This window comes from Chanodichthys erythropterus, chromosome 9, assembly GCF_024489055.1.
Source record: "Chanodichthys erythropterus isolate Z2021 chromosome 9, ASM2448905v1, whole genome shotgun sequence".
Taxonomy (NCBI): Eukaryota; Metazoa; Chordata; class Actinopteri; order Cypriniformes; family Xenocyprididae; genus Chanodichthys; species Chanodichthys erythropterus.
The window spans coordinates 5,098,466-5,112,701 of record NC_090229.1 but is presented as its reverse complement, the minus strand read 5'-3'; the positions used below and the strand labels follow the sequence as shown (position 1 = coordinate 5,112,701).

Sequence of the window (14,236 nt, the reverse complement as noted above, 5' to 3'; positions counted from 1 at the left end):
TAACACATTTTTAAACTATAGTGAATAAACTGTATTAATGAATGAAATGTTCAAAGTGTCTGAATAACTTTTGGTTCGACTGTGTATATATACACACACGCACACAGGAAAACAGCTTATAAATCATACTAAACGATGTTTTTTTAAAATGTAAAAATGCATAAAGTTTTCTGTGATGGGTAGATTTAGGGGCGGGGATAAAATATACACTTTGTACAGTATAAAAATCATTATGTCTATGGAATGTACTCATAAAACATGAAAACACTATAGGCCTGTGTGTGTACAGCTGATTCAACTCTGAAGCAGTATTGGGTAAAGGCCACATCAGTCTTGAGCTTATCTAAGAGAGGTCATTAACCATCCAGAACATACTGTGATCCCCAACACACCATCAGCAGCAGCAACATTCACATGTCTTTCACCCAGTTCTTCTATAGCATATGGCGTTATCACAATTGACCAATGGGCGGCTACGAGGAGCAGGTTGATTAGCTGACGTCACGGGCGCAGAGAGAGCGCGCGCGGGGTTGGGAGGAGGCTCGCGCACGAGAGCAATCCGTGTATTTGTGTGTCGTATAGGCCAGGGATGTGAGCGAGGGGCGACGATAATGGGGAATAACCGGGACCCCGGTGCTCTGGAGTGGACACAACGACTGGACGGTGATCATCAAGGGGGTTAACGTGAAGATCAGCCAACTCTACAGTGTTTTAAACAGATTCGCAAGGCTTGATGGATTTTATTGGGTTAAATGATCAATTGATTGTCACTGGAGACGTTGAGGCAAGACACCAGATAAAGCTCACATAACCATACTGGATACGATTCACCCATTTCCATGGCGCTATCATCGACCCAGAGCCGAACAGGTCACCCGGACCCAGGACTAAAGCGGGTTCACCGGGTCTAAAGCGCTCAATCTGTCGTGTTTCCGGCGATGTCCGTGTCCTGCCTCGATCTGCGCAGCGCGATTTCAGCACCACCGCAGCTGGACAGCGACCGCATGGAACGAGCGCTCGATCCCAGCCGACAAAGCTCGCCAGACACCGCCGGGGAATATCAGACCCTCACGCTGCTACACACCGCGCCCGGGGGGCTCGGCATGGCTTTGGAGGAGGAGCTGGCCATGCTCACCGGAGAACGGGAGGAGGATCTGGAGGTATCCGCCTCAGAGACACCTGTGAGCGGACAGGACTCTGACCTACTGTCGCTCTTCCGGCAGAAAGAGAAGGACTTGGTCCTCGCTGCTAAACTGGGCAAAGCTCTACTTGAAAGAAACCAAGACCTCACAAAGCAATATGACAAAATGACCAAGGATTTAAACGACAAACTGGAGGTGAGGAGATCTAAAACTGCACTCGAGTTTAGAACAGGGTCCAGTCTTTTGCTCAATAAACTCCTAATTTCTGCTTATGAATAGTTAGTAAGGTAGTTAAGTTTAGGTATTGGGTAGGATTAGGGGATGTAGACTATGGTCATGCAGATTCATATGTGCTTTATAAGTACTAATAATCAGACAAAATAATAGTAATATGCATGCTGTAGTTCATGGTGAGATTTGAACCCTATAGGCTAAAGTGTAAAACTAACTCTTCCCATTAAGTTACTAGTGAAAACGTGACTACAGATGTAAATAAAACTGCACTGGGTTAAAAACAACCCAAGTTGGGTTAAAAATGAACAAACCCAGTGGTTGGGTTAAATGTTTCCCCAACATGCTGGGCAGTTTTATTTAACCCTATTGTTTAAAAATGACTGGCTTAAAATGAACCCAAAATAGGTTGGAAATTAAACATCAGACACATAATTACTAAAGGCAACACATTTTAATCAAGCAATACAATCATTTTTAAGCAATAGTTGAGTTAAATAAAACTACCCAGCACATTGGTCAAACATTTAACCCAACTGCTGGGTTAAAACAACCTAATCGATGGGTTTGTCCATTTGGTTTTAACCCAGCATTTTTTAGAGTGTGTCAAATGCAACCATAGTAAGTTTTGCATGCTGGGAAGAGGACTGAATCAACTGAAAATAGAGAAGTAACCACCTCCAAATATCAATAATCAAGTGAATTTATTGGTAACACTTTATTTTATTGACGTAGTTACACGTTACACCATGCACTTACTATATTACTTTAAAAAAATAGACAAACCCCGCGATTGGGTTGTTTTGACCCAGCAGTTGGGCTAAAATTTGACTCAACCGGCTGGGTAGTTTTATTTAACTCAACTATTGTTTAAATATGACTATATTTCTCGTTTAAAATGAGCCCAAAATTGGTTGGAAAAGAACATTTATTAATTTGTTTAATAAAAGAACAATTATTAAAATTTCATAAATAATAATTAAATAATAAAAACTGTTTTTATTATCACCTATTTTTAAGGTTATTAATAATTCATTTTAAGTGAGCAATATAGTAATTTTTAAACAAAACTGTTCAGCAGGTTGGGCAAACATTTAACCCAAACGCTGTGTATGTCCATATTTAACCCAATTTGACATTTTTTGGAGTGATTAATAATAGTAAATTATGCACAAGTAACTAACCATAAACCAAACCCTAACTTTATAGTAAGTATGTAGTTAATTAATATTACTTAGTACTTACTTGAGTAATATAACTCCATCACCTTAAACTTATTTTAAGGTGTCTTTACTACAGTGTAATTATACATTTAAGTACTGAGTAATAATAATTAATTATATGCACTTGCTGTAGAATTAGGGATTGGTTTAGGGTTAGTTGCATGTAGTTTTGCAAAAATTATAGTTATTACTAAAGTAACTACATGTAACAATGACACTAAAATATTTTTAAGAGTGTAATTTAATATTTTATCACTAGTGCTGTGATTGATTTCATATGCATGTGTTGTTTACATGTGTATACAGTCAGTCTGCTTTTTAAGGTATTAATCAGGAAGATGTATGATAATATTAACAGCATGATGGAGCAAATCATTTAAATGACTTGAACACATTTAATCTCATACTGTGCTAGTATGTAATATTATTCCTCATGCTGAACTCCTGAATATCTCAAGACTAAATCCACATTTGGTTTTTAAGACTCATATTATCTCTTTTATACAGTCATAAAAATGATAACTAAGGCATGTCTATGATGGTGGACGGCATCATGAGAACACCAGAGCGAACGGCATCCATACATGCTGCTGTTCTGCATCTGAGAAGCGTTTATTGTCATTAAATGTAGACCGTGTGAAGATGTTGAACCTCGTTCAGATCTGTATGGGCCTTGATGGTCGTTTCAGCGATGCTGCAAGCAAAGCTAATGCGCTTTGGCTGCTCTCACCCATCTGAGGGCCAGACGCTCGACAGATCCCTGGCAGTTCTCCATGCAATTGTCTCTCAGTTCACATCTTTGACTTAAACCCCTCGTCTTAATCTACATCTATTCATTTTATCTGATGCTATTTCTTTCTTTACTCATATTTTCTGACAATTGAGGAATCCTTATTTTTTCATATTAACATCCTCTTACAAAAGCAAATAATCAGCACTGAAATGACTTCTAACGGTTAATTGGTTTGATAGACTTCACAGTGGATTTCACAGGCTTTAATCAGTGCCAGATTTCATTTTCTGCAATTACAGCTAATGCTCTGAGAGGTGCCTGGGACTGAACCTGCATGACCCTCCATAACTTGAGAACTTTAACTCTCAAACCATGAAATCCATATGCTGGCCCACTTACACAGGAATAAGACCATATGTCCAACATGTAAAGCGACCAATCGCATGCTGTTCTTTTACATGCCATTTAGGGGCGTGGTTATTTAAAATAGTTGATGCCATGATAGCTTAGCAGGGTGGAGATAATACTGATAACACAGATAAACAGAAGTTTAATTAGAAGTTCTGTCTGTCCAAAAGTACTAAATACAGATTATTTCACAAATATAGAAAAGTTTGCGGTTGGTAAGATATGAGTTTTTGGAAGAAGTCTCTTATATGCTCACAAAGGCTGCATTTATTTAATTAGAAATACAGTAAAAGAGTGAAATATTATTACACTTTCAAATAACTATTTTCTATTTGAATATGTTTATTATAATTTATTCCTGTGACCAAAGCTGAATTTTCAGCATCATTACTCCAGTCTTCAGTGTCACATGATCCTTCAGAAATCATTCTGATATGTGGATTTGCTGCTCAAGGTACATTTATTATTATTATTATTATCAATTTTTATCTATTATAATCGCATTTTTGTGGAAACCGTGATGCATTTTTAATTAGGATTTTTTTCATGAACAGCATTTATTTGAAACAGAAATCTTTTTAACACTCTTTACTGTCACTTTTGATCAATTTAAAGTATCCTTGCTGAATAAGGTATTAATTTCTTTAAAAAAAAAAAAAAAAATCATACTGACCCTAAACATGTGAATGGTAATGTAACTCATAAAAAGGAGAAACATACTGTAGTTTTATCACTTTTACAAGTTTATTTGCTACTAAGAAGCTTGAAGAAAACTATAACTTTCAAAGATTTGATGTCACTAACCTGGTAACTCCAGTGATTAGTTCATCCTCAAATTCAGGATTTCAGCTGGTATTTCATGACCCTGTTTTTCTTCCAGCTCCTGGAGCAGGAAAAACACGAGCTGCGGCGTCGTTTGGAGAATCGCGAGGGTGAGTGGGAAGGCCGGGTGGCCGAACTGGAGACTGATGTGCAACAACTGCAGGGGGAGCTGGAGAGACATCAGGTGCAGCTGCGCGAGGCCGACCGCGACAAGAGCCGGGCCATCAGCGAGCTGTCAGAACAGAACCATCGCCTGCTGGAGCAGCTCAGCAGGGTGAGTGTGTAACCCCTCCAGTTCTACGGGACGCGAAGTTCACTTACAGTTTGCAGTGGGTCAGATGGGGACAAAACACATAGAGGGGTTTGCAAGAATGCAGCTTTGCAGACCTTGAACTAAACGATAGAGGAATGTTTTGAAAACTTAATGCCGAATGGATAAATACTGATTAAAGGGTTATTTCACCCAAAAATGAAAATTCTGTCATTAATTACTCACCCTCATGTCATTCCACAGACCTTCATCATCTTCAGAACACAAATGAAGATATTTTTGATAAAATCCGATGGCTCAGTGAGGCCTGCATTGACAGCAAGATAATTTACAATTTCAATGCCCAGAAAGCTACTAAAGACGTATTTAAAGCAGTTCATGTGACTACAGTGATTCAACCTTAATGTTATGAAGTGACAAGAATACTATTTGTGCGTCAAAAAAACAAAATAACGCCTTTATTCAACAATATCTAGTGATGGGCGATTTCAAAACACTGCTTCATGAAGCTTCGAAACTTTACAAATCTTTTGTTTGGAATCAGTGATTCGGAGCGTGTATCAAACTGACAAAGTCACTGAAATCACTGTTTACTAAAGTCATACTACTGAAATCATTTACTGAAATCATGTGACTTTGGCAGGTTGATACATGCTGATTTGAAACAAAAGATTCGTAAAGCTTCATGAAGCAGTGTTTTGAAATCGCCCATCACTAGATATTGTTGAATAAAGGCATTATTTTGGTTTATTGGCGCAGAAAAAGTATTTTCATTGAACAACTGTAGACACATGAACTGTTTTAAATATGTCTTTAGTAGCTTTCTGAAAGTGTTAATTGTCTTGCTAATGAAGCTTTGAAGCTTTATGAATCTTTAGTTTTGAATCAGTGGTTCAGAGGGTGTATGAAACTGCCAAAGTCATGTGAGGCATTGAAATTTCTAAACATTTCGAAACACTTACAACGTAACGAAGCTTCGTTTACTGAAATCACGTGACTGTCAGTTTGATGCGCGCACCGAATCAGATTTGAAACAAAAGATTTGTAAAGCTTCGAAGCTTCATGAAGCAGTGTTTTGAAATCGCCCATCACTAGATATTGTTGAATAAAGGCGTTATTTTGTTTTTTTTGACGCACAAAAAGTATTCTCGTCGCTACATAACATTAAAGTTGAATCACTTTAGTCACATGAACTGTTTTAAATATGTCTTTAGTAGCTTTCTGGGAATTGAAAGTGTAAATTATCTTGCTGTCAGTGAGCAATCAGATTTTATCAAAAATATCTTTCCGAAGATGAATGAAGGTCTTACGGGTGTGGAACGACATGAGGGTAAGTAATTAATGACATGAATTTTAATTTTTGGGTGAACTAACCCTTTAAATGCACATCCTGTAAGCTTTGGTTAAAACTGTCTACCAAATGTAAAATGGCACTATGAAGGTGAAGTTCAATGGTAATGGCTCTTGATTTGCTCCTTATGGAGATCAAACCAGTAAATCATTGTCTAAAAACCACATAGGTAAAGCAGTGTTCTCATAAAAAGCCAGAATTATTATTCTGGTCATTCTTTGAATTGAAATATTGATTATGGTGGCTGCAAATCCAAACAGAGGCAGGTAGAAAAACATGCATGCAGCATGCTATGAATAAATTTCTTGGCTCTGGTACACAGGATGTCCCCTCACCTTCCTGAGACACTACCTTATGCAAACTCATCAAAATTACACCACGCTCTGTTCCGGTTTCAAAATTATGCAATCTACCTGTTTCACAGTCCAGCAGGGCGACCTTGAAGATGCACAGGACATTTCACTGCGGTGTATCTTTAAATTGTGGCCAACGAATAAAGCTGATGGAAAAAAGACTCAAGATTTTGTATCTTTGGATGTTTTGTCTTTGACAAAGACAAAATCTGTTCGGTAATATGCATTGTGTGAGAGAATGCAGTGTCATATATCACCTCTGGTTTCTTGATTGTGATATTTGAAACATGCCTTTTCTGTAAAGATGCTTTGAAACAATTTGAAAATACTTCAAATGAAGAATATAAACATTTCACTAATGTAATCATTTTATATATATATAAAATATCTTGATATCAATAAATAGGATTTGCATGATTACATGTGTCTCACTTCTAAACATGATGAAATTTAAAATGATTACCTTCAGAGAAATTATGGTTTATCATTCTAAATCAGTGAATGTGTAATGATGGGAAACTGGGGTTGATTGATTTGGCAGGAAATTGAGATTTAAATGCCACACTGAATTTAGTTTGTGTTTCAGTAATGGCTGGTTCTTTGTGCGACTCTTGTTCACAGACACATTTGAATTGTCATTGAGTCTCATTGATTTTGCCCCAGGATGGCTGTGGTGTTGTGGCAATGACGCAGCTGAGGTCAGACAACAATCTCTTCCTTTATCTAAACACCAGCGTTCCCCTGACAGACTGATGTTAATGTCCTTAACGTTCAGATTTACTGCAGCTGTCCATAACACTCACACTCATGCCTCATAATTCTTTAAAGCTGTCAATCCTAGTCAGTTTCATTCACTCCGACACACACACAATACACACGTCCTGTTATTACCACATGGGGTTATATTAATGGTCACACATAATGGCAGAAAAATTGATGATGATGAACTAATCAAGACTGGCAGCACAAGGGCTTCCAGCTGAGGGCAATAACACCAGCAAAACCAGAACATGTTCTCAGAAAATTATGAAAAGAGAATATAGGCCCACATCAGGAACTATAGTAGTTTAAAATAAAAAAATAATAATGAACCTCATTGGTTCTTGGGGAAGCTCAAACGTGATGCGTAACACGAGAATGAACCTCATTGGTTCTTGGGGAAGCTCAAACGTGATGCGTAACACGAGAATGAACCTCATTGGTTCTTGGGGAAGCTCAAACGTGATGCGTAACACGAGAATGAACCTCATTGGTTCTTGGGGAAGCTCAAACGTGATGCGTAACACGAGAATGAACCTCATTGGTTCTTGGGGAAGCTCAAAGTGATGTGTAACACGAGAATGAACCTCATTGGTTCTTGGGGAAGCTCCAAGTGATGTGTAACACGAGAATGAACCTCATTGGTTCTTGCTGAAGCTCAAACATGATGCGTAACATGACAATGAACCTCATTGGTTCTTGTGGAAGTTCAAACGTGATGCGTAACATGAGAATGAACCTCACTGGTTCTTGCTGAAGCTCAGACAAGATGCGTAACATGAGAATGAACCTCATTGGTTCTTGTGGAAGTTCAAACGTGATGCGTAACATGAGAATGAACCTCATTGGTTCTTGTGGAAGCTCAAACGTGATGCGTAACACGAGAATGAACCTCTTTGGTTCTTGCTGAAGCTCAAACGTGATGCGTAACACGAGAATGAACCTCTTTGGTTCTTGGGGAAGCTCAAACGTGATGCGTAACATGAGAATGAACCTCATTGGTTCTTGGGGAAGCTCAAACATGATGCGTAACACGAGAATGAACCTCATTGGTTCTTGGGGAAGCTCAAACGTGATGCGTAACACGAGAATGAACCTCATTGGTTCTTGGGGAAGCTCAAACATGATGCGTAACACGAGAATGAACCTCATTGGTTCTTGGGGAAGCTCAAACGTGATGTGTAACATGAGAATGAACCTCATTGGTTCTTGGGGAAGCTCAAACATGATGCGTAACATGAGAATGAACCTCATTGGTTCTTGGGGAAGCTCAAACATGATGCGTAACATGAGAATGAACCTCATTGGTTCTTGGGGAAGCTCAAACGTGATGCGTAACACGAGAATGAACCTCATTGGTTCTTGGGGAAGCTCAAACGTGATGTGTAACATGAGAATGAACCTCATTGGTTCTTGGGGAAGCTCAAACATGATGCGTAACACGAGAATGAACCTCTTTGGTTCTTGGGGAAGCTCAAACATGATGCGTAACACGAGAATGAACCTCTTTGGTTCTTGGGGAAGCTCAAACGTGATGTGTAACATGAGAATGAACCTCATTGGTTCTTGGGGAAGCTCAAACATGATGCGTAACACGAGAATGAACCTCATTGGTTCTTGCTGAAGCTCAAACGTGCTGCGTAACACGAGAATGAACCCCATTGGTTCTTGAGGAAGCTCAAACGTGCTGCGTAACACGAGAATGAACCCCATTGGTTCTTGAGGAAGCTCAAACGTACTGCGTAACACTAGAATGAACTTCATTGGTTCTTGCTGAAGCTCAAACGTGCTGCGTAACACGAGAATGAACCCCATTGGTTCTTGAGGAAGCTCAAACGTGCTGCGTAACACGAGAATGAACCTCATTGGTTCTTGGGGAAGCTCAAACGTGATGCGTAACACGAAAATGAACCTCATTGGTTCTTGAGGAAGCTCAAACGTGCTGCGTAACACGAGAACGAACCTCATTGGTTCTTGGGGAAGCTCAAACGTGATGCGTAACACGAGAATGAACCTCATTGGTTCTTGAGGAAGCTCAAACGTGCTGCGTAACATGAATGAACCTCATTGGTTCTTGAGGAAGCTCAAACGTGATGCGTAACACGAGAATGAACCTCATTGGTTCTTGGGGAAGCTCAAACACAAGAATGAACCTCATTGGATCTTGCTGAAGCTCAAACATGATGCGTAACATGACAATGAACGTCATTGGATCTTGCATGCTTGCTTCTGTTTACCATAACTGATGTGTGTGCTGATGAATGTTCATATGTGAACATAAAAGTAGAAAGGTTGCTAACTAAATTGTTTGGTTGGTTACCTTCAGTAATTCCCCTGGTGTTTTCAATTTTTTAAAAATGAGCAGCTAGTTGTCTGCTGATGGTGATGTTCTCTGAAGCAAGAAAGAGGCTCTGAATATGAGATAACTAGATGGGCTTGACAAATCTGCTAATGGATCTATTGCAGCAGACTCAGATGACCTTCCTTCTGTGGGACAAGCAACAGGAAGTGACATAAGGCAAAGTGACACATGGATGAACTCAGGTGGGATTAGGGTTTAATCCAGATCCTCTTTCCTTTACCAACAACATAAGGTACAGCCGACTGAAACAGAGCAAGAGAGGACAGAAAGAACTGTGTGCTGTTACATAAACAAGAACAACCTGAATGAAACAAAATCACAAATGAGATCTCATTAATATCAGCACTAAGATTTATTTAGGAAAACAGACTCCTGCTTTTTACAGTAGATGTTTCTCCTGAAAAAGAAGAGTTTTAGAAGAGATATTAAAAGCTTTGCTCTCAATATAAATTTCCCAGTATAGCACTATACTTTTATTATATGCAACAATTGCATTTTTAATTTTTTGTCTCAAGGAACTTTTAGTATAAACATCGATAACACTTTACAATAAGGTTCAATTTGTTAACAATAATAACTGCTTTATTTAACAAACTTATAATGAAACATATTTAATAGACCTGAGCTGACATGAACTAAACAGTTTTTTTTTTCTTCCCGGGTTAGTGACATCACAAACCCCAAAATTCACATAAACCTGCCCCTGAGAACGCAACAAAGGGGGTGGGGCCATGTTGGGCTGCTTTAGAGAAGAGGAAGAGTTGTTGTAGTAGAGTGTTGTTGTCATTTTACACCGGACTGCTTCACAAACGAGGGTCAATTCAATGCAGGATTTGCACAAAAGATGAACATGACGGCACATGCTAGTGGATGAGTTGAATCAACTCCACAGCAACTACAGAAATGTATCCACTAACCATTCAGAAACGTCCAGTTTCATTCTAAAAGTTGTAACTTCTTCCTGAGTCTCTCCATCAGTGTCGACTCCGGTTTGAACAATGTAAGGCTGAACACCGTTACTGACAATCCTCATTTTGGCTGCGTGAGGTTCTCCAGCTTTGTTGTTGTTGAGCTGTTAAAGCTCCGCCCTCTTCTGGAAAGGGGGCCGGGAGCAGCAGCTCATTTGCATTTAAAGGGACACACACAAAAACAGAGTGTTTTTGCTCACCCAAATAGGGGCAAATTTGACAAGCTATAATAAATTATCTGTGGGGTATTTTGAGCTGAAACTTCAGACACATTCTGGGAACACCAGAGACTTATTTTACATCTTGTGAAAAGGGTATTATAGGTCCCCTGTAATGTTCATATCATGTAGTTAGCTTTGAAAAACAAACATTGATATGAAAAACAAGGATTGTAGCCGCTTGCATTGCCAAATGCTAAACATTCTATAGTTGCCTTGACAAGAATTTTTAAGTTCAAAAGACTACCTGTTACTCATTAGATGAACAAAAGTATTTAATTTGACTTTAATTGGAGCAAATTGATTGAGTTGACTTAACTTAAGCTGAATGTGATAAGTTGCCTTAGTTTTTCAACTTAGCTCAACAGCATTGTTAGTTAATGCATTAACTAATTGTAAAAGGTTATCAAAACATCTGAGTCACAGCTGACATGTAAATAAAATATTTTCTTCTGGAGGGACAGTGACAACTTAACTAGATAATGAAGTAGAGCTTAACAAGTAGGTAAAGCCTAGCAAATACAGACAGCATAACTGTTTAGCTAATGTACTGAACATATTGTGTTGTGTTGGACAGATGCTTTCTGTTGCACACACACATACACACGTCTGTCTGCCAGTCCTGGAAGCAGGGGGTTGTCAAAAAAGCCAGAACCCCAGCAGCCTAATCTGATCAGTGAGAAGCATTTCACTAATTACATTACAAAAGGTTTAGAGAGAGAGGGAAGGAGGGTGAGGGGAGATGGACACCGAACAAAATAGACTTACATTTCATTATCAAGATAGGGTGATTTTATAAATGATCCCATTGATTATATGTTCACTGGTAGATTGGAGTGGGCTTCATTGGAAATGAATGGCAAAGTAACATCAGTAACAGGTTGTGGGGTCAGACAGCAGAAGCGCTGATACAGTCGTTCAGAAGAAGGAGAAAAACTCTAAGGTTAACCTTGCTGAGACGTATATGATACTGAGTCGAGTCAAGAACCCATTACAACTACAGTAAACTAGATTTTTGAATGATGCAAAACTCATTGCCATGATGGTGGGGTGTTGCCAGGGTGTTGCTATGGAGTTGAGATGCTAGGTTATGCTGTGTGGTTGCTAGGAGGTTGCAGAATCATTGCTAGGGTGTTATGTGTGGTTTCTAGGTGGTTTATTCCTGCCTGTCTGATGTGAAAAGGTGTTGTGGGTGGTTGCTAGGATGTTGCAGAATGGTTTCTAGGAAGTTCAGCGTTGTTCAGAATGGTTGCTAAGGAGCTCAGAATAGTTGCTATGCAAGTACCAGGCTGTTCTGTCTGGTTGCTTGGTGGTTTCTTCCTGTCTGTTGTAAAAACAGCGTTGTTATGTTGTTGCTAGGGTGTTGTGGTTGGTTGCTAGGAGGTTGCAGAATGGTTACTAGGAAGTTCAGGGTTGTTTCTAGGTGTTTGCAGAATGGTTGCTAAGTGGGTTATTCCTGTCTAGTGTGAAAAGAGCATTGCTATGCAGTTGCAAGGGTGTTTTGAGTGGTTGCTAGGAGGTTACAGAATGGTTGCTAGGGAGGTCAGAATGGTTACTATGCAGTTACTAGGCTGTTCTGTCTGGTTGCTTTGTGGTTTCTTCCTGTCTGTTGTGAAAACAGCATTGCTATGTTGTTGTTAGGGTGTTGTGAGTGGTTGTAGAATAGGAAGTTCACAGTTGTTTCTAGAAGGTTGCAGAATGGTTGCTTGGAAGTTCAGGGTTGTTTCTAGGAGGTTGCAAAATGGTTGCTAGGAAGTTCAATGTTTCTAGGAGGTTGCAGAATGGTTGCTAGGAAGTTCGGAGTTGTTTCTAGGAGGTTGCAGAATGGTTGCTTGAAAGTTCAGGGTTGTTTCTAGGAGGCTGCAAAATGGTTGCTTGTAAGTTCAGGGTTGTTTCTAGGAGGTTGCAGAATGGTTGCTAGGAAGTTCGGAGTTGTTTCTAGGAGGTTGCAGAATGGTTGCTAGGAAGTTCAATGTTGTTTCTAGGAGGTTGCAGAATGGTTGCTAGGAAGTTCGGAGTTGTTTCTTGGAGGTTGCAGAATGGTTGCTAGGAAGTTCTGTTTTTTTTTTTTTTTTTTTTTTTTCTAGGAGGTTCCAGAATGGTTGCTAGGAAGTACAGGGTTATTTCTAGGTGGTTGCAGAATGGTTGCTAGATGGTTTATTCCTGTCTGGTGTGAAAAGAGCAGTTGTGAGGGAGTTCTGAATAGTTGCCAGGTGGCTGCTAGGGTGTTGTGAGTGGTTGAAGAATGGTTACTAGGAAGTACATGGTTGTTTCTAGGAGGTTGCAGAATGGTTGCTAGGAAGTACATGGTTGTTTCTAGGAGGTTGCAGAATGGTTGCTAGGAAGTTCAGGGTTGTTTCTAGGAAGTTGCAGAATGGTTGCTAGGAAGTACAGGGTTGTTTCTAGGAGGTTGCAGAATGGTTGCTAGGAAGTTCAGGGTTGTTTCTAGGAGGTTGCAGAATGGTTGCTAGGAAGTTCAGGGTTGTTTCTAGGAAGTTGCAGAATGGTTGCTAGGAAGTTCAGGGTTGTTTCTAGGAAGTTGCAGAATGGTTGCTAGGAAGTACAGGGTTGTTTCTAGGAAGTTGCAGAATGGTTGCTAGGAAGGACAGGGTTGTTTCTAGGACGTTGCAGAATGGTTGCTAGGAAGGACAGGGTTGTTTCTAGGAAGTTGCAGAATGGTTGCTAGGAAGTACAGGGTTGTTTCTAGGAGGTTGCAGAATGGTTGCTAGGAAGTTCAGGGTTGTTTCTAGGAAGTTGCAGAATGGTTGCTAGGAAGTACAGGGTTGTTTCTAGGAGGTTGCAGAATGGTTGCTAGGAAGTACATGGTTGTTTCTAGGAGGTTGCAGAATGGTTGCTAGGAAGTTCAGGGTTGTTTCTAGGAAGTTGCAGAATGGTTGCTAGGAAGTACAGGGTTGTTTCTAGGAGGTTGCAGAATGGTTGCTAGGAAGTTCAGGGTTGTTTCTAGGAAGTTGCAGAATGGTTGCTAGGAAGTTCAGGGTTGTTTCTAGGAAGTTGCAGAATGGTTGCTAGGAAGTACAGGGTTGTTTCTAGGAAGTTGCAGAATGGTTGCTAGGAAGGACAGGGTTGTTTCTAGGACATTGCAGAATGGTTGCTAGGAAGGACAGGGTTGTTTCTAGGAAGTTGCAGAATGGTTGCTAGGAAGTACAGGGTTGTTTCTAGGAGGTTGCAGAATGGTTGCTAGGAAGTTCAGGGTTGTTTCTAGGAAGTTGCAGAATGGTTGCTAGGAAGTACAGGGTTGTTTCTAGGAAGTTGCAGAATGGTTGCTAGGAAGTACAGGGTTGTTTCTAGGAGGTTGCAGAATGGTTGCTAGGAAGTTCAGGGTTGTTTCTAGGAAGTTGCAGAATGGTTGCTAGGAAGTTCAGGGTTGTTTCTAG

General features: G+C 39.9%; 1 protein-coding gene across 1 annotated transcript in view; it reads left to right on the top strand.

The window, feature by feature from the left end:
* The first annotated feature begins 938 nt into the window (after positions 1-938).
* bicdl1 (BICD family like cargo adaptor 1) overlaps positions 939-14,236 on the top strand; it is a 52,415-nt gene continuing 39,117 nt past the window's right edge. The window contains exons 1-2 of the mRNA XM_067394329.1: positions 939-1,337; positions 4,618-4,833. Of these exons, the coding sequence (XP_067250430.1) occupies positions 939-1,337; positions 4,618-4,833 (615 nt within the window). The remainder of the gene's footprint in view (positions 1,338-4,617; positions 4,834-14,236) is intronic.